Genomic DNA, 21,707 nt, shown 5'->3' with positions numbered 1-21,707 from the left:
GGCGTTCTTTGTTTTCAGTCGGGTGTTCTGTAGTCAACTCTCAACAGATAGGGATCATAGGCATACCAATCTACTTCCTGACTCGTTTATCTTATTTTCATTATCATTAATATTTTTTAGCAGTTTGTAGTAGTATTTGGTTCGGAACAACGGCAGGACAAATGAAAAACAAAATATCTAATCTCTTTCTTTTGGTAATTAGCCACAAGGTGCGACACTAGAAGGGTCACATGAGAAATGTGGGTGAAGCTCGGACTAAGGCCACAGCTTAGTGGAGCTTATGGTTGTAGCTGGACGTGGAGCCTAACGTCAGCGAGGCGGTAGCAGATGATGACGGCGAGGCTCGATGGGACGGCTAGAAAATTGGACAAGGAGATGTTGTTGTGTGCGCTGGTCGGTACTGTTCTGCCCATCTCGGCGAAACGCTGACCTTTTAAAGGAGGCTGGTGGGAACATGAGGAGCTTTCCAAGTTCCTGATTGGCTGACCGCTGGCTGGTCGGGACGTCCTTGCGAACTACGCACTACGGGAACTTGGAAAGGCTAGCTCCGAAGATTTCTTTGTTCAGTGTGTGACGGGTCGTAGGGTGCGTCACGTCACTATAAGTTCTTGTCCCATTTTGACCTTTGGAAATATGAATAGCTGGTTTAAAAACACACGTCTAGAACCAATCGATGACATTCCTAAAGTCTGCCAATGGAGCACAGGAGTCCCGGAGTGCTGTATTTGCGGCAACTAAATTCAAGTTTATCAGCATCGTGTGACTTCCGGCTCTGGAGGGGCGACTGGCAGGTGTCTGGTGATCGCAGCTGCGAGCACCAGCATTGTAATACCTGAAGCTAACGAACTAGCATAGGAAGTAGTTCCAGTTTATCTATTTATTTATTTTTTCGTTGTCACATCTGCGACCACGACATTATTACTTTTTTCTACTCCAGAAGGAACTAAATGCATACGTTTTTGTATGATATCTATCGTTGCAGGTGCACAACATCATCAGGTCATATTTTTTTTCTTCGTCTACCATAGATTTACGCTGTATTATTACCATCATTATTCTTTGACTTTGGGCTCACTGATTTCCCTGTAATATTTTCCATTTTGTTTTTATATATATATTTTTTCTTCTGCTTTTTAATTTTCATTTACTTAGTATATTTTATCCTGTTTTACCAGTTCTATTTACGTTTTCTTTTACATTTGAGTTTCTTTTTTTATTTCATTTTTTCGTTTCCTTTTTAACGTAATCTGTTTTATCTAATATTATTTTTCTTTGACATTTGAACGATGATTTTTTCACTCTATTTTATTTTATTTTTTCTATTTTGTGTGTGTTTTCTCTCGTTCTTGAATGGCACAAGTTGAACTTTGGGTCGCGCTGATTGTTTATATTAGGAGGTACTTGTTCTCATATCATCTATTCCAGAGTCTGCCGAACTCACGGGAGGCTTGTTTCCGATGTCCACCAAATGCATTGACCTTATTAGAATTATCTTCCGTTAATCTTTTTATTTTAAACTCGAACTTTTTCGATTTCTCCACCTTTAGCTCTTGCTCTCTTGCTTCATCTCTCTCTCTCTCTCTCTCTCTCTCCGAAATATGGGTAGATATCAACTCGCGGCGGTAAACCCATCGGCTCAGAGATTCCTGGGCTTAGGTTCTTGAAGCTTTTGACCCTCTCGAGGGAGTATCAGCCAGCCTCGAGGTCTTCCGTGGACGCACGGCTTACGAGAGTCTCTTGTTCCTTCGCCCTAGAAACTCCTCGAAATGATGAGAGACATTTCCTCTCGAAGGTTACTGGACTTAGGTTCTTATTTGTTTAAGATGTCTTTGGTGTCGTGATCATTTCCAGCGGCTCGTCGATCTTTATGGAAGACGTTCTTTGTATTCAGTAAGGTCCTCTGCAGTCAATTCTAAATATATTGGCATAGGCTCCCTTAAGTTTTTGCCAATTCCTTGCCAATTTTTTTCTCACTTTCATTATCATTGATACTCCACAACACTTCTTGTTTCCTTTCAACACGTGGTAACCTGAATCGTCGTTTTAAAGTCTAACTCCTTGGACCAACCGATGACAATTCAACAGAGTCCCGAAGAAGCATGGGGTTCCCCGATTGCCATATTTGCGATGACTAAACTCAATTCCGCCAACATCGTGTGACTTTTGGCTCTGCAAGGGCGACTGGGAGGTAGTTGGCAGTTAAAGCTTCGAGAAGCATCGAGTAAAGTCACTTCGTGGGAATAGTATCTCATAAGCTTTCGTAGGATTTATTTTTTTTTTTTTTTGTCCTTTCTTTCTTGAGTTGCGCCAATGCCATGGAAATTTTGTTGTTGCTTAATAACGATGTAAGTGCATAATTTTTTCATGATTATTCTGCGTTTATTTTCTTCCTCTTCTTTTTTGTATGCTGAGTTCCCTGTTTTACTCATTTTCATTTTCTTTGCGCATAATTTTGTTTTGTTTTCACAAGCACCCGGACCTGGCTTCGCCAGGTGTGCTTGGCCTACGGCGTAGCTCGCTTCGCTTCGCTTGGCAATATTTCGTAAAGATTCTCTTAGCAATATTTCGTAAAGATTCTCTTGGTAATATTTCGTAAAGATTCTCTTGTTAACATTTGGTAAAGATTCTCTTGGCAATATTTCGTAAATATTTTCTCATTAATATTTCGTAAAGATTCTTTTGTCAGAATTCCGTAAAGATTCTCTTTTTCTTGTTAGCACCACTTTCTTTTTCCATGGTAATATTAGTGTTTCCGGTGATGACTCATTTCCGGGTTGGGCCTTGCGTAGGAGGTTGGAAGGTTTAGAAATATTTTTTTATGTTAGTGGAGTGGAGATTCTCTTGGCAATATTTCGTAAATATTCTCTTAGCAATATTTCGTAAAGATTCTCTTGGTAATATTTCGTAAAGATTCTCTTGTTAACATTTGGTAAAGATTCTCTTGGCAATATTTCGTAAATATTTTCTCATTAATATTTCGTAAAGATTCTTTTGTCAGAATTCCGTAATTCCGTTTTTATGTATATAGATTCTCTTGGCAATATTTCGTAAAGATTCTCTTAGCAATATTTCGTAAAGATTCTCTTGGTAATATTTCGTAAAGATTCTCTTGTTAACATTTGGTAAAGATTCTCTTGGCAATATTTCGTAAATATTTTCTCATTAATATTTCGTATATGTATGTGATGTGGCACAAGCAGAGTCAATGCCCATTATATTGGATACAGACAAGTCAGTCTTCCTCCATTTGCCATTAAGACATAACCTTTTTGGTGAGTCATCACTGTTGTCTAGTATTGTAACTTGGAAATACTTTCATATACGAGTGATACACACAGAAGTTAAAGTAGTAACCAATTTGGTATATGTTGTTTTGTCTGCCTGCATCTTGTTTGTACCTGCATCTGCAGGCTTCTTCATTTTTTTCTTCATTAATTATTGTTCAAATAAATAGCTTTAAACCCCAGCTGGGTTCCTCTATAACCTACTGAACTATCAGTGTGACATACAGTGGGCCCACTTTATGAAGAAACATGATAGGGATGGCAGGCATTTGTCAGGCCCTACAGAGCTCTGTCACCTATGAAACTGGTACTGCACCCCTGGGCAGCAGCAGGAGTAAATATATGCTGTCCATTGCAACAAAAGGGTTAAAAATAATCAAACAAAATATCACACTTTTAGGCATTATATTTGCTTAACAAGAAAATATGCAGTAGAGATGAGGATAAGACCCTTCACAATTTACAATGGTGCTATCAATGTGATGATGGTGGTAATAAACTGGAAATATGGGAAATATAACAATTAGCATATAATACTGGTAATGGATCTCCAGACACTGGATTCAGGAAATATGTTGCAGCTTCCAATATTGCATGATAAATTTTCAGTTTCCTTGCAACATTGACCACATTTGTACTTGTCTGTTGAGAGTGGTTAGGGATGAGTTTATGACATTAATCCAATTGGTATAGCTTAGTGTATGTGAGGATAGAATGAATGGCCTGAGGTGAAGGTGGGACAGGGCCTGGGTTGAGTAATGTTGCCATAGGTTCTAGAAAATAATCCCCATTAGGAATCCCCCCCCCACAGAAATAATCCTCTAAAGGGAAATTACACCATTAGGAAAATAAAAAAATAAAAAACATGGAAAAAAAATTCCTATAGGAAAATATCCTCCATGAAAAAATCCACCATGGAAGAAATCCCTCTGATTGGTTGGGTAGACTTCTGTGGAGATTATGTGCCCTTGCTATATTAAAGAACTATCAACCTCTCTTGCATTTTATTAGGTCCAGATTTTCCTCTCCAAGCAAACCAGGGCCACATCTCAAGTATGTTGAACTATCACATAGTTCTTATAATTATTAGTTTTAGCCATATTAGTTTATGTGTGATTGTTGCAATTCGGTCGGTTTCACAACCCTCATACATAATCCTTCCTGGCAACCATCTGCATCACAAGATCACCTTCCCTACATTCAATATGCTGTGGCAGTTTGTCCAAACAATCCACGAGTTCCTGCAAATCCCCAATCACTAGCATTTTACCCCCATATAAAGTAACTGAGGCTTTTGAGGTTTTAGATGAATTTATGCCTGAGGAAGCAACCGATGTTTTATTGGAAAAGGATCTGTTTTCCTCATCCAAACAAATAATTCTTACTTTAGTTAAACTAATTCAAAAGAGAAAGTTCAATCTTACCTTCTTCTTGATATTTTAGATGTAATTAAAGAAAAGGCGGATTTTCGAGAGACCGGTTTTAACTCGGCCGAGTTATACTTACGTCCCTTTCGCCTTTTTAAGTTTATCCGTTATTTTCAATTGTGTAATCTTAAACTTTGTTTTAAAGAGACGTTTCTCTTTGTAGTTGGGAGTAATTGTTCCTCCGAAATTGATTTTCAGTAGTTTCAGTTGACACAAATTCTAAGCGTCTTGACTTGGCGAATACAAGTATTTGAGTGAATCCGGTGGGAGGCCACACGCAATATCTATAATTTTCGCGACCATTGTTTACTTTTCACCGACCAGAATTTTCGGTATTTATTTCATATGTTTAATTAAATTTTTCAATAGACTACAAATAATCAGTAGCAATTGATCATTAACATTATTAATTATTCAGATTTTATCCAATAATTTAAATATACATTTTATTAATGAAATTAAACTTCTAGAGTTCAATAAACGAGTTCAATATGACGTCACCTTTTACGTAATTTCTAATAGTTTTGAATTATTTTGAAGATACACACACCATCGGAAAACAAACTTGGAGATTCAGAAGACCACCAAGATTTGATGTCAATATGTGGAATATGTTTTCATAAGTTCAAGATGATTTGCCAAAAACAAATAATGCTCTGGAAGGGTGGCAGTGAAGTATCACATCACTGGTTAGCTGCTTTCATTGAAGCATTTGGACTTTCATAAAATGTATACAAAAGGAACATGCTCTGTACCGAACTCGGTATAATTAATAATTTTTCAAAAATATATTTAAACTTTTCCTCATCGTGTTTGACTGCCTTATAATTTATCCGGTGATTTTTTCTACAGGGAATATTTTTCTATGGGGAATCCTTCTGTGGAGGTATTTTTCATGATTTTTTTTTCCAGGGGGACTTCTTCCATGGGGGATTTTTCCTACAGGGGGGGGGATATTTTCCTTCGGGGGATTATTCCCTACCACTGTTACCATGGTTACTCAATGTGCATATGGATGGGATGTTGAGGAAGTGGGAAGGGGGCCAGCTGTTGTTTGTGGATGACTGCACTTATGGTTAGTTTGAGGATAGACTGAAACAATCAGAGATGGAGTTTGTAAGGAAGGATATGTGTGAGGAGAAACCTAAGAGTAGATATGGATAAAAAAAAAACAAGGTGATGAGATGTATAAAAAAGTGTTGATGGTGGTAGGTTGAATGGGAGTTCAAATGTGTTAGTGAATGGAGAAGTGGAAGTGCATTAGAGTAACAAACAAATAAATATATAGGAAGAATGAAAAGTGTCATGAAAATTACATATTTGAGGATGGATGCAAACAAAAGTTGATGTGGAAAGAGTTGTTAGAAAGGGTAGATGAAAGAATGCTGAGGTGATATGAGCATAAAGAATGAGTGAGGAAAGACAAGCAAGAAGAAATGGATAGAGTGAACTTCAGAGGAAGACTAAAAAGCTGGATGAATGGGATAAAGGAAGTATTGAATGCAGGATTAACATCTGTCAAACAGGGAAGAGAGTGTTCAAAAGGTAGGCATGAATGGAGAGTGAATGTAAATGGATGATGATATGGACATGACCCAAAGATATGTGCTTGTCCACTCCATAGATATTTTGGGTGGATTAAAAGGGTTGTTATGTATGCAAGTATTATATATGTTATAATGTTGAATATCAAGGATATGTCATCCCTTGTAGCATAGGATTAGATTAAGAGGTCAAAATACTCATTTCTTGAGGTTTGTGTTTTTTTTTTACATTGTATCTATACTCCTTGCATGAGGTAAAATCAAGTAATGTATAAAACGAAGTTCTACATTTACCTAAGATCCTCCACAAGAACCATGAATGCAATGCAAATGGTGTTGTAACAAGTTGATCAAGCTCAACAAAATATTAGGTTTACCTAGCATCTTAAAAAGGTAAGACAATGAAGTTGTGACATACAACAGGAGAGTCACCATATAATGAAGTGGGAGTATACCAAATTGAGCTGTCAGACCCTGCTTTGGAGGCACTGTGTCTTGCTGTACTGACTTTGACCTCAAGCAGTATGGCAGGGACATGGGTGATCATTCATTCTTGTAGTTTGATTTAGGAAGGACAATGAATGGGTGTGGTTTGGGTGTATAATTTTATCTAGCTACATCCCTGATAAGGGTAGGGGGAAATACCTTTGGTATGCATATAAGAACATTGTGAGAAAAGACATGGTAGAAGCTAGTCTGAGGTCACAAATCATGCATTTGTTAGAACAATATTTGTGAGATCCAATAAATATTTGTGGACTTGACTGCAACCTAATTATGATGGCATGTGTTAGTTATGATGGCATGTGTTAGTTATGATGTCATGTCATATGTAAGTCTCCCCTAGATCCAGCCCCAGGTGACCATAGTTGTCAGCTGTGCAATTGAGACTATTGCATATATTTAGTCATTTCTCTATATCTCTCTCTCTCATTTCCATTTCCCTAGAATCCTAATACTGAAGTTTTCTACTGTTTCTGTCCTTACCATTATAATTACCTGTGTTTGTGGACTCGTATCCAATCCTATCTCAATGATGTATATTATTTTTGGTTCCTTCAGCTTATCCTTGGCTTTGGCATGTTGAGGGGTTTGCAGTAGTCTGCTTTCCTGGTATGTTTAAAGATCCATTGCAGGAAGTTCACCACATTTGTATACACAACTGGGAAACAGACAAAGGATGTCCTTTAATGCAATAGAATCAAGAAGGACAACATACATAATTATTATGATAATGAATTAATGTTGACTTCCACTCTCCACATTTTGTAACACTCTTTACATGAGTAAGGCTCACAAGAGTTTGCAAGTAGAATTTAAAATTAATACAAACTGTTATGCAACTGAATACACAGGATATTCAGTGGGATAACAATTTCTATTCAGTTTGTATTCAGTTGCAAACACTTGTGAAACTTGTGTGTTCATATAGCCACCATAATCAAATGGGAAGAATTGCACAGGGACACCAACATACCTCCTGTTGCCCTTTTTGCTTGCCCCCTCTCACTAAGAGTAAACATTTAAATCTGTCAATGCTTCTATTAAGAAATTTTCCTCGGTGAAAACTGATTGGAAACTTCTGTCCATTATGTTTCTTCCTACACTTTTCAATCAACTATCAATTTAGAGATTGTTTTCTGAGTCTCACCTCACCAGTGATAAATCTGTAGAATAGTTTAGACCCACCTCTGCATTTTGTCAATAGTCCCTTTTCCTGTGTTCTCCTCTCACCAAGATTCTCATGTATTCACTTCTTTTCATTCTTTGTTTTACCAGTCTTCATGTTTCACCCATGTTTTATATTTTCTACACCACATCTCTGGTTTTCTTTGCTAGTTTCATATATGTTATTAAACTAGTAAGAAAATCCTGTTGTATCATTATTATTATTATTAAACATTATTTTTGGTTACTCCTTCATCAGAGTGATGAAAAAACTAAACAGATAAAAATATTATTTATTTTCGGTTTTCTTGCAACTACCACTGTACTTATTTATCTAGAATATGTTCAAGAGGTTTTTGTCTATATATTAAAAGCCTCTTCCCCCTTATAAGGGAGGTAGCCAGCCAAAGCACCATTCCCGAACCACGGAATCGCCCACACCTTCGTCGTTGTGCCCCAAAGAAGACGAAAATTCTGAGATATACGACAAAAGAAGGAAACCTGGTTTGTATTGAAGTGGGAGGGGAGAAATCATGGGTGTCTGAAATGAAATCTCTGCAGTGCTAGTTAAATGGAATAAGACGTATGATAAAAAAAAAAGGAAAATAGCGAAAGGTCTGACTCAAACGACGACTTGACAGCTGAGTCATCTAGCAACGCCATGCCGAAGTACGATATAAACATTGTGAAACGCCAGCGGCCATGCGGTTATACCACAATGATTCTTTCTCAGGATTCGGTAAGTACGAAAGAAGGAGTTTAAGTCAAATCTTAGATATAGAAATGGAAATGAGCAAAAATAGAAGATGGTGGGAGAATGAAATCATGGACTTAAGGAAGGAAACTGTTGAACTAATGGATTGCTTAGCGTAAGCTAACATTGAAATTTCCGACCTAAGGAAAACTAACTTGGAACTAAGAAACGAGATAAAGGAAATTAAAAATGATATAAGAGAGGTGAAGAGTGAAAATGAAAAGAAGAAAATTAATGATACTACCAATAGCGCCAACTTAAAAAAAACGAGGTAAATAGCAAAACACAAGAAATGACAGAAAAAAATAAAGAAAATTTAGGTGAGGAAAGTATCCAAAAGATTTAGAAAATGAAGGAAAACAGAAAATAAAGAAATTGCCTTCAAAGAAATAGTCCAACAACAAATGTAGGAAAATGCAAAAGGCACAATTATCAAAGTAACTAATAAAAAGGCAAATTGGATCAGAGAAGCAGTGGATAGGAAAAAATGTATTGTGTTATATGAACTAAAAGAAAAACATGGTCTGGCGAGGTACATGAGAGAAAAAGAAGAAAAAGAAATAGCAATAGCACTCCTAAAAGAAATTCAGGATGGAGCCCAGGAGGTAGAGAAGGACATCGACGATGCGTATAGAATTGGTCATTATTGTAAGGAAAGAAATCTACCTTTAAAGATAAAACTATGAGCACAAATGTTAGTAGGAAACATATTGAAAAAGTAGATAAGTTGGCAAGGAGTGAACATTACAATAAGATATGGATAAAAAGAGAAATGAGTATTGGAGAATTAGAAAAAGAGAAGACACTAAGAGATGAAGCTAAAAAGAAGAAAAAAAAAAAACGCAAAGAGAATGGAGACCGAAAGCAAGGAATTCTGTTGGAGAGTAATCGACATGAGACTGAGAAAATGGTACATCAGAATGGGAGTACCAAAGACAGAAAAAAAGATGGAGAAAGGAAAAAAATAAAAGTGGCCTATACTAACATTGACAGATTAATTTCAGGACTGAGCAAACTTAACCCATTCAAGACCAGAAAAATATGATGTCTGTCCTCGCAGGAAGCAAGGACTGACGTCATATTTTTCTGGTGTTTGATCAAACATTTTGGTGTTTTATGATTTTTTGTTTTATTTGACCAAATGACAAGAATCTTGTCATCAGAGTTGATGGGTTAATGATTACCTGTTAGAAGAAAAAAAAACAGACATAATGGGAATTGTGGAGAATAAACTAAGGGGTGCAATACCACCCATCTATGTTGGACAAGGACTATACAATTACTGGATTAAAAACAGAGACAAGAAACAGGGAAGAGGAGTCATGTTCTTGGCCAAGAAAAACTTGAATGTGACAAAAATTGCGGAGGGCAAAAGTAATGTAGAACTGATCATGATAAAAGTCGAAGACAAGGACATGAAAAAAAAAAGTTTGTGGTGACTTATGTGACCCCAAAAACAAACGCTTGGAAAGAGAACGATAATATGAAAATGGTAGAAGATACAAGGCATTCATTAAATGAGATACTAATGGGCACAGGTAACCTGGTAATTATGGAGGACTTTAACTGCAGAAAAAAATTGTTGGGAGGGCATGACTGAAAGGCGGAGAAGACTTGTGGGGTAATGTATTACTGGCCATGACCATGGAATATACAATGACACAGTGGGTCAGTGAAAACACCAGATACACAAATAATGAGGAGCCGTCGAGACTAGATTTAATATTTACAATAAAACCTGAAATTGTGGATAAAATCCAATATAAGACACCAATTGGTAAGAGTGACCATATACTTATTGAAACTGAACAAAGGAAGAAATATTCATGGAGAGAAATGAAAAGCATAGGAAAGGAAGATTGATGTACAGCAAAACGGACTTTGGAAAACTGAAGAAATTCCTTTAGAATGTAAATTGGGAAAATTTTTACATGGAAGACACAAAAGTGGAAGAGAAATGGGATATCTTGATGGAAAATTACAATGAAGGGGTGAATATGCATGAACCAAGACAAAAGCAGCTAGAGAGTGTGTACATTAAATGCTGGTTCAACAGAAGATGCAGTGAGGCAAAAGACAGGAGGGACAGGGCTTGGAAAAGATGGAGAAAAGATAAAAAGAATAAAATAAAAATGGAAAATGGCAAGTATATATGAACTATAGAAATGAGTATGTAAAAGTGTAAAGAGAGGTAAAAAGGACCTATGAAAAAGACATTATAGATAAATGCAAAGAGCATCCTAAGCTATTCTATCGATACGTCAATGGCAAACTTAGAAATAAACAGGAAATGGTGAAACCATGCCAAGGGAATATAGAATGCACAGAAGATTTAGAAATGGCCGAAGTCATGAATAATCACTTCAAGTCTGTTTTCACAAGGGAGAAGGCACAATATTGGGGCAAAGAAATGAAGTGCGATCTCCCCCCCCCCCATGAGCAAGATAATAATAACGCAAAAAGAAATAATAGAACATCTATCAAACCTTGATGTCAGAAAATCGCATGGCCCGGACGGAATTGCAAATTGGATTCTAAAGGAATGCAGAGAACGACTAATGAATAAAATACATAACATAATAAGTTGCTCACTTAAAGAAGGAATAATACCATAAAACTGGAAAAATGCTAACATTGTACCAATACATAAAGGAGGGAACAAGGAAAAACCAACTAACTATAGACCAGTCTCACTAATAAGCACTATAGCCAAAATTTGTGAGAAAATTATCAGGAATAGATGGGTAAAACACCTGGAAGAAAATAATATAATAAAACCAAGACAATTTGGGTTTAGACAAGGAAGATCATGGACCACAAACTTAATATTCTTTTACTCACGACTAATAGACATAGTGCAAGAAAGGAATGGATGGGCTGATTGTGCCTTCCTGGACTTACAAAAAGCTTTCAATAAGGTACCACACAAAACATAAAAAAAATTGAACATATAGGAGGGATACAAGGGAACCTACTAAAATGGATGGAGGACTTCCTGATTGGTAGAAAGATGAGAGTAGTACTGAGAGAAAAATACTGAGGTTGGAAGGAGGTGATCAGTGGAGTTCCACAAGGATCTATATTGGCTCCAATAATGTTTGCTATTTGTGTGAATGACATGGATGATGATGTGCAATGTTGCATGAGCTTCTTTGCAGATGACGCTAAATTGTTAAGGAAAGTAAAAACTGAAACGTATTGCAAATCACTGCAGGAAGACCTGAATAAGGTATGGAACTGGAGTCAGAAATGAGAAGTGGACTTCAATATTAAGAAGTATAGCATAATGGAATTTGGAAAAAGTAAAAATAGAATATCAGGACAATATAAAATTGGAACTAAGGAGGTAAAGAATGTGGGATCCGAAAAAGAATTTAAGAGCAAACTAGACACTGCGAGATACAAAGGTGGGACACCACAAGCAAAGGTCTCCTTCCCATAAAATACAACTAGGTAAATAAAACTAGGTAAATTCACTCCCACCTATTCCACACCCATCCACCAGCCAATTTTTCCCTCTCAGCTCTTCATGGATGGTCATCCCTGCCTCCTCCCCACTGCCCAGGCCAGAAGTAATACAGCAAAACACAGTACATCTACAACAGGGCCATTTCGTTTACATGACAACCCTCCCTCCTCTCTTGTGCAGAAAATAGAGGAGATGGGGAGAAATCTGTTTGGGCTGAATCAAAATATCATCCATACACAACCATTCTCAACTCACCCCTATTCCCTTCTTGCTCAAAGCCTCCTATCCATCTCATCCTTGGTCATCCTCTCAAGTTCATTCCATCCACCTCCACTTTCTTCACTCTTTTTGCTAATCTCATTTTTTCACTAATTCTTTCCATGTGCACAAACCATCACAATAACCTTACTGAGTATATCAGCACTATCTGCCAACTCCCTTTCTACCCCTGCTCTCCTTTTCACCTCATTTCTCACTCTATACAACCTCATAACCTCCACCAAATTTCTCACACATTTTATCTCAAACACATTTAAACTTTTCTTTTCAACCTCTCCTAAATTCCAAGTTTCCAGCCCATACAGTGTCATTGGTGTAATCACTCCTTCATATAATCTTTTCATTGCACCCATTCCCAGATGCCTATTTTTCATGACACTTTTCAATCCCCCAAGATATTACTTGCTTCCCTCTACATATTACCTTCACTTCTATTCTTCCATTTCCTGCCACATGTAACCATGAATACTTAAAACTATCCACTTCCTCTAGCCTCTCTTCTGTAAGGCTTCCAACTTGCTGCCACTCTCTCCCCTTGAACATCTCATCACCTTACTTTTACCGACGGTTACTTTCATTTTCCTCCTATTGCATACTTTCCCAGACTCTTTCACTAACTGTCTTAGACCTTCCTCTGACTACACCATAAGTGCATTGTCATCCCCCAAAAATCTGGCTCACTTTCCACTTCCCTCCATTATCTCTAACCATCTCCAATCCCCTATCCACCACACCCACTACCTCCCATACTACTCCATCTATGTACACATTCAACAGCTATGGCGACATGACACAGCCCTGATGCAGCCCCACCTTCCCCTCAACTCATTTGCTCTCTCCATTCCCTATCTTAACACAAGATTTATTATCCTCATAAAAACTCTTGACTGCCCTTAAGAGCTTTCCTCCAACCCCATATATCTGCAATACCTCCCACAGTGCCTTCCTGTCTACCCTGTCATAACCCTTCTCTAAATTCATAATGGCAATTTTTTTTTACCATTTGCCAAAAACTCCCCACAAATCTTACCACAAAAAATTGATTCATGCATCTTATACCTTTCCTAATCCCACACTGCACCTCACCAATTATTACCTCTGTTCCTCTCCTAATCCTCTCAATTTAAACCTTCCCAAAAGTATTTCCAATTGTGCTCAACAAACCAGTACCTTTAAGGATATTACATTCGCATCTGTTCCCTTTTCCTTTGTAAAGTGGAACTATACAGACCCTTTTTCAGACCTCCGGCACCCTCCACATTAAACAACCTCACTAGCCTATCCACTACAACCGTTCCTCCATTTTTCAGACACTCCTCATGACACCCATCCTATCCAGGTCCCTCACCAGCTCTCATAATTTTCAATGCTCCTTGTAACTCAACTTTTCCTACATCTTTCTTCCTCCATATTCATATATGTGTATACATATATATTTATAGGAAGTGGGAGATGGAATTCAATATTAAGAAGTGTAGTATAATGGAATTTGGAAAAAGCAAAAAAAAGAATAGTGGGATCATATAAATTGGGAGAAGAAGGAATAAAAAAAGTAGAAAATGAGAAGGACCTGGGAGTCATTATTATGAATAATATGTCCCCTGAGAAACATATAAACAAGATTTTTGGAGAAACTTATAACTTAATAAGAACAATCAAAGTGGCATTTACATACCTGGACGAAGAAATGGTGAAGAAAATACTAGTCACTTTGATAAGACCAAGATTGGAGTATGCAGCGACGACGTGGTCACCAAATACAAAAAAATGTATAACAAAACTTGAAAGAATACAAAGAGCAATTACGAAACTGGCACCAACACTCTCAGAACTATCATATGAAGAGAGACTAGCAAAACTGGAACTACAGACATTAGAACAAAGAAGAGAGAGAGGAGACTTGATAACTATTTATAGAATCATGAAAGGCATAGAAACTATTGATAGAGAGGATCTAATAAAATGGGATAGCAGAGATACAAGAGGACACGGAAAGAAAATCAAGAAGAACTGTTATAGAAGAGACCTGAAAAAGAACAGCTTTCCCCACAGGGTGATAGATGTTTGGAACAAATTAGATGAGAAAGTGGTGTGTGCAAAAACAATACACGAATTTAAAAGCAGTCTATACAAAACAAGATATAAAGACGGGACACCATGAGCATAGCTCCCCTTCCCGTATAATACAATTAGGTAAATACAACTAGGTAAATACTCCCAAATTCAAAATGACTCCTCCCTTTCAACTTAGTTTCACTTAATACTAACACATCCATCTTCCTTCTCACAAACATACTACCAATCTCTTCCTGTTTACTCTCATCTGTACCACAACCATGCACATTTAATGACCCTAATTTTAGGGTTCTAGTTGGAAATCTCCCAGACCCTCTTATGCATTGACTTCTTGTAGGATGAATATACAGAAAGAAGGATACTTAGTCCCATGACTCCATCCCACTTTGTTGTCTTTTATGACTTGCATGGGAATAACGGTGGCAGAATTCTTTCCTTCCCCTACCACAGGGTATACAGGGCAAAAGAATTGGTATAATCAAAGAAGCTGTAAAGGGCAGTTTCAAGGGAACAGCATAAAGGAGGGATAGTCATAGTACAAAAATAGCACCATTCCTCTTGGAGTAGAGATTTTACTCTAACATAGACAAATGATGTGTGGCTATAGTCTGGAGGGGTGCCCCAAAACAGTCCCTAAAGCATTGGTTACATACTACTCTGTAATTATTAATACTGCTTATAAGCAATTTCTACAATGCATAATTGAATGAATATGATAACATACTCTGTAATAGTGGCAGGTTTGCTGGAACTTTCTAAAGAGAAAAAACCAATTTAACTCACTTGGGAACTTAAATTTGTTGCATTTGTAACCCCAGCTGACGATCCCTACTATGGCAAACCGGCCAGTGAGCTTATTTTGTACAACCAAAGGTCCTCCAGAATCGCCCTGCAAGAAACACGAGGAAAAATAAATCTGTATCATCAGAAGAATTTTTGAGATATATTGGCAGAACAGACATATTTTGTGAATACATTTAAATGGGTAAGTAAAAAGTTTTGTGAGGAATGCAATTATTATAGTGTTGGGGAATATCAGTGATAGAATAGGAAATGAACCAATAGATGAAGTAGTATGGAGATACAAGGTGACAGGTAAGAATTATAGTTGAGAGATGCTAGAGATGTGTTATAAAATGGAGATGATGATAACAAATACAATGTTTAAGAAGAGAAACAAATATAAAAATGCATGGGCCAGGGTGATGGAAGGGTGATCAAGAAGTCATTAATGGACCATGTAGTGCTACCAAAAAAGATTGAAAGAGTTCTAGATGTAAATGTTCTCAGGAGAGAAAGCAGGGAATTGTCATATAATTATCTGACAGAGGAAAATTGAGAGTGGAGGGAGGCAGAGAATTGCTGAATGTGAACAACTTAAATGAAAAGGAAAAGAGGAAAGATATCAGAAGCTGAGGGCATTATGGGAGGTAGTGAAAGATAACAGAAACAGGAATAAAGATGGGTTTGCTTCAAGGAGGATGTGATAAAGTAGGGAAGATGATATGTAGGACAAGGTGGATAGAGGAGAACACAAGAGGCAGGAAATGGGGTGTGAGGGAGGTAAAGAGGATAGTAGTTGGTAAGTGAGATAGGTGTTTGATGCAGAATTTTGAAAATAAAAAATATGCAAGAAAGTGAAATGAGTAAGGGGAATATAAAAATCTCTCTGTCCCAACAAAATATTCAAAATACCAATACGTTTTCTCCCCTAAACCCTCTTAACCCCCTTAATTTTGAAAAGAGTTAACAAAAAATTCCCATGCATTCTTGGCCAATGTGATGTCATTCAGCTTAATAGAGGACCTTGTGCCAAAAGACATAAGGCAGAAATTTTTACCTTTTCCAACCTCAGCACCACCTGTAGCACTTTCTATACATATAGTAATAAGGACTGCAGCTGCAACATTACTATAAAGAGCAGAATTTTCCAGCACCCCAAGAATTTATTTCAGTATCCCACATTAAGACACATTGGTTTGAAGTTAATTCAATAACCCCCTTTCCTGTGATTGTCCCTATAGGAATTTTATTCTTGCTAATACCAAACCATTCTATTTAGCCCAGATGAAGACCTTGTGTTGGAGATAGTGATGTTTTGTAATTGTTCCAGTCAATCAAGTTGTTTCCCCTAGTGTCTCTTGCAGAAGACCTGTAGGCTCCAGGAAACCAGCAACATTCCATTATGTCCAGATCCCTTCACTCTTAGATTTTGTTGGGAATAAATCCTAACAGAGGCGTTTTTTAGAGTAGGTAAGCTATAATTACCAATTAATATAGGCATCTGTAATTATGACTGCAGTTAATCTAGTGAACTGATAGCTGTAGAATTAGGATTAAGATTATTAAAGCATATCAAGATGTATGAAATCAGTATTCTTGAATGCTTAGTGAAGAAAAGAAAGTTAAGTGACATTGTAAAGATTTCTAAAACCTATCAAGGGGATAATATATATATATATATATATGAAAACATTATACAAAAATTTTGAAGTAACAGACTTGATGCCATAGGACCAAGTATGGTTGACTACCCTCTTAAGGAATGTTGAGTTACCAATATATTATTTTCATTATTAATCTTTCAATTTCACTACTTGATGACTGCTCTATATTTGTTCTGGAGTATTAACCATCTCTAAATCCCATATATGCAGATAATCTATTACATGTACCTGTAGTCATTCTTCTCTTTATAGTGTAAGTAGTAAGTATTCCCTATACAGTATATGTAGAACTTAATCCCTATATAGTAGTTGTTTTATCTATTTAGTCTGCATAGCCACTACTTAATTGTTCTACATGGTAGTTTACATGTATCTTTCGACCTACACAGTTCCCATATATGCACTCAGTCTTGCGCTGGTGCCATATCTGTATTCCATAGGTATTCATGTATTTTATGTAACATTACCTCTAATAATTTTGCATGCAGGTTCCTCATTTATATGTAAGTGTTTTCCATTATGTTGTACTGTATTTCTTTAATGTTATATATATATGAGAGTAATTCGCTAATAGCAGCGACATCAAACCGATAATTTTTTTTTTTTTTTGTGGTTAGGGCACTGGGAAGGTAATTTACGGATGGCCGAGTACAGCGGGTTCGAATCCCGCATGCAACTGTCACAAAATAATTATCGGTTTGATGTCGCTGCTACTAGCGAATTACTCTCATATATATACATATATATATATATATATATATAATATATATATATATATATATATATATATATATATATATATATATATGTATGTATGTATACACCTATCTATATTGTTCTACCTACAAATCCCACCTGGCAACAGGGTGCCAGAATGTGTGCCATACCCTAATGTCCCTGGATGCCCAGGCCTATCCAGGCCTACGCCTGAGGCAGTGGGCGTGATGTTTTGACGTGTTTAAGTGTGTATACGTTCTTGTAAATTTTGCATTCCAAATAACTTTGACATGCATTCTAAGTGACTTCGACGTGTGCGAGCAAAATTCATATTCCAAGTGACTTCGATGTGCGCGACACCATTGACGCCTTATGGTACACGGATCTATACACAACCAGATACCTCTACGATCTCCATACCGCCTACCTAACCCCCAAGAATCATGGCTAATAACGACACCATGACTGTCTTAACGCATGCGCATCCAGTCGCCACGCCCATTTCACCGAGAGCAGCAGCAGCAGCAGTCCCCTTTTCCACCATACCCCTGCATCCAGTGTTTACACCTTCATTCCCTGTTGTGGCAGCTGTCACTGTTTGCCCTCCACAGTTCAACAAAGCGTCACCAGCAAGATGGTTTTCGTTGCTAGAGTGACAATTAGCACTAGCCAACATCAGTGTCCCCCTCACGAAGTTCCACCATGCACTCTCAAACTTGCCTCTTTGAGTGCTCAATCAGCTTGGCAACAATGTCATTAACTCCGGCGACTACGAACGATTAAAGAAGACACTAATTGATGTCCTTACCAGATCTCCACTAGAACTGTTTGATGCCCTGCTACATCAGAACAACATATGTACAACAAACCGACGGCCTTCTTTGTGAAGTGCGTAACTTCAGCAAACAACTTGGAGTCGATGATGATTTCATAAGTCTCAGATTCCTCCGCGCCATGCACGGTGATTCTCCGGATGAATTGGCCCGCGTCGCCGAGACACTCATGGCCCATGGCGTCGAGAACAGGGTTGCAAATGTGTCATCAGTGAATAGGCCAGTGTCAAGGGCCCCGAATCGTGATAGTGCACTGGTACCTACTTTATCCGTCCACCAGATGTATCATTCCCCTTAAGACCTCTGATGTTCCTACCTCTTCATATGTGGTGCGTTATTGGGATATTGGTTCAAGAGCCTGCTCTTTTTTTCGGAATTCCCTGTACTCACCAATTGTCAAATACTCAACAACTGGAAAGAACTATATGCCATCGTATAGATACGGGTGATTCAGCTCCAGTTCCATTTAAGGCAAGACCATTGATGGGTGAGAAGCTCAAGGCTGCTAAGAATGAATTCCAATTTTTGCTTAATGCTGGGATCATTCGACGTTCCAACTCACCTTGGGCGCCTCCACTTTATTTGGTTCCAAAGAAAGAACCACATTCCTGGAGACCTTGCGGAGATTACCGAGGTCTGAATAAAGTAACTGTAAATGACAAATATCCCATACTATGCTTGCGCTCTCTCACCATGTCACTTAACAATAAGCATATTTTTACTAAGACTTACAATGCGCATATCTGCAAATTCCTGTCGCTGAACAGGATATCCCTAAGACTGCGATATGCACACCATTTGAGTTTTCATACATGCCATTTGGTTTAAAGAATGCTGGTGCTACCATTCAGCACTTTATTGACACATCACTAGCTAATATGAACAATACGTATCTCGATGACGTATTGGTTGCTAGTGACTCTTGGGGAGCATATTTCCGATGTTCAAACTGTTCTTTCCATTTTGGCTAAGAACAGCATGAGACTTTCCCTCAGCAAATGTGAATTCTTCAAGTCAGAACTTACTTTTCTTGGTTACGAGATTAGTTCAAGAGGGATTAAGCCACCTAAAGAGTATGCCGCACCCATTTCAGACTTCCTTTTGTCCCAGACTTCACAGGTTTCGTCTCCCTCAGGGCGAAACCTAGGTTTCCATAGATCGATTAAAACCGGCTTTTCTTCCTATCACTAGTCGGACTCAGTTTCACATAAATGACGTCCCCGTACCCAGCGCACCCCAATGACCAATGTCACTAACTCAGCCACTTCAAGCATGACTGGCGCTGCCCGCCTGGGTACTTTGCCTCAAACAGCTCATGCCTCCGTTAGTGCCCTTGACCACTCTGTTACCTTTCCCCCTCATGCCCTTTCTCCTCCTCTCCTCCCTTTGTCCTTCCCTGTGCGACCCATTTGGGCAGGACCGTCCGCTTCCATGATCTTTCTGACTTTTCTTACTATTGACCCTTTTCCTTTTCCATACGCTCTGCTCTTGCGGGGAGGGGGGTGAGTATATGTAGTCATTCTTCTCTGTATAGTATAGTCATTCTTCTCTTTACAGTATAAGTAGTAATTATTCACTATATAGTATATGTAGTACTTACTCCCGATATAGTAATTGTTTTATGCATTTAGTCTGCGTAGTCACTACATAACTGCTCTACGTGGTAGTTTATGTGCATCTTTAGACCTACGCAGTTCCCATATATGCATTCCACCTTGTACAACGTTAGCTCTAATCATTTTGCATGCAGGTTCCTCATTTGTATATGAGTGTCTCCCTTATGTTATATTTCTTTTATGTTATAAATATATATATATATATATATATATATATATATATATATATATATATATATATATACATACATATATATATATACATATATATATATATATATATATATATATATATATAGATATATATATATATATTGATGAAGGTGGAAAAAGAAGTCACGGGTCTAGTTCCGAGAACTAGACCCGTGACTTCTTTTTCCACCCTCATCAACTTGTCACAAAATACCAGCATATATATATATATATATATATATATATATATATATATATATATATATATATATGTATATGAGTGGAAAAGGTGGAAGAGAAACGCGGGTTGGAGCGAGAGCACTATATTCCTGAAGTTTCGACTACAAGTCAGAGTGAAGAAGACTTGTAGTCGAAGAGTGAGGAATATAGTGTTTTCGCTCCAAACCGCGTTTCCCTACCACCTTTTCTACTCATCTGTCTTATCTTTATAGCAACATATATATATATGTATGTATGTATATATATATATATATATATATACATATAGCATATACATATATATATATTATATATATATATATACATATATACAGACGCTCCTCTACTTACGTTCATTCGTTTTACGTTTTTTCGATTTTACGTTTGAACTGACTGTAAAAAAAAGAAAATTGTAAAAATAAAAATTTTGAGTGAATTTTTTAGTTTAGCGCGCTCTCCGTAGTTCAAACGATACTTGCGCATGACGCTGCGTCCATTGTTTATATTGCACAAACGACAAACTGAACATGCCTTGCCTCATCATCATCATCCTCCTCCACCATCTCAATTTATGTTGCTTGAATTTAATTTATTTGAAATTAATGTTATTATTTTACAATGTTATGTATACAATTAATGATTTAGGGGTGTTTTATAATATACGGTAATAGAATTTACGGATGTATAGTACAGTAACAACTTACGTTTATTTTCAACTTACGTTCGGCCGTTCGGAATGTAACTAAAACGTAAGTTGAGGAGCGTCTGTATATATATACCAATCACGAAGAACCCACAGTCGGAATAAAAGGAAACTTAGAAGAAAGTATAATTTCTATATTTCGGCTAATAGCTATAGCCCTCTTCAAGAAAGTACAGATTACAATAACTTGCAGAGACATAAGTACAATTGAGATGTGAGTAGAAGGGGAACACACAGAGCTAAAACCGGACAAACCGTCGCGCAAGGCGGAGTCAGAGGTGAGGGGATGTGTGGGTGGAGGAGTGAGGTCAGAAGTGAAGTGGGGTGGGAACGGGGTCAGGAGCATGAAAAATCTTAACCAAACGGCTCACAGCTAGCCATGAGATTATGTCCGGAGACCATTGACCTTTGGAGATGTTCAAGTTCGGACATTCTTCGATTAAGGCTGATTGAACTATTTTTCTTCTAAAGCTACAGTT

The 21,707-nt window shown here is 37.5% G+C and overlaps 1 protein-coding gene across 1 annotated transcript in view; it reads right to left on the bottom strand.

Moving 5' to 3' along the window:
• Window positions 1-7,248: 7,248 nt before the first annotated feature.
• The window catches only part of LOC143022865 (trypsin alpha-3-like), a 52,624-nt gene continuing 38,165 nt past the window's right edge, over window positions 7,249-21,707 (bottom strand). Inside the window, exons 6-7 of the mRNA XM_076181249.1 lie at window positions 15,285-15,390; window positions 7,249-7,417 (exon numbers count right to left, since the gene is read on the bottom strand). Of these exons, the coding sequence (XP_076037364.1) occupies window positions 7,314-7,417; window positions 15,285-15,390 (210 nt within the window). The 3' untranslated portion in view covers window positions 7,249-7,313. The remainder of the gene's footprint in view (window positions 7,418-15,284; window positions 15,391-21,707) is intronic.

This window comes from Oratosquilla oratoria, unplaced genomic scaffold, assembly GCF_046742065.1.
Source record: "Oratosquilla oratoria isolate Oo_2021 unplaced genomic scaffold, ASM4674206v1 SCAFFOLD209, whole genome shotgun sequence".
In the NCBI taxonomy this organism is placed as follows: Eukaryota; Metazoa; Arthropoda; class Malacostraca; order Stomatopoda; family Squillidae; genus Oratosquilla; species Oratosquilla oratoria.
The sequence above is the reverse complement of the archived record's forward strand: the minus strand, read 5'-3'. Positions and strand labels throughout refer to the sequence as shown.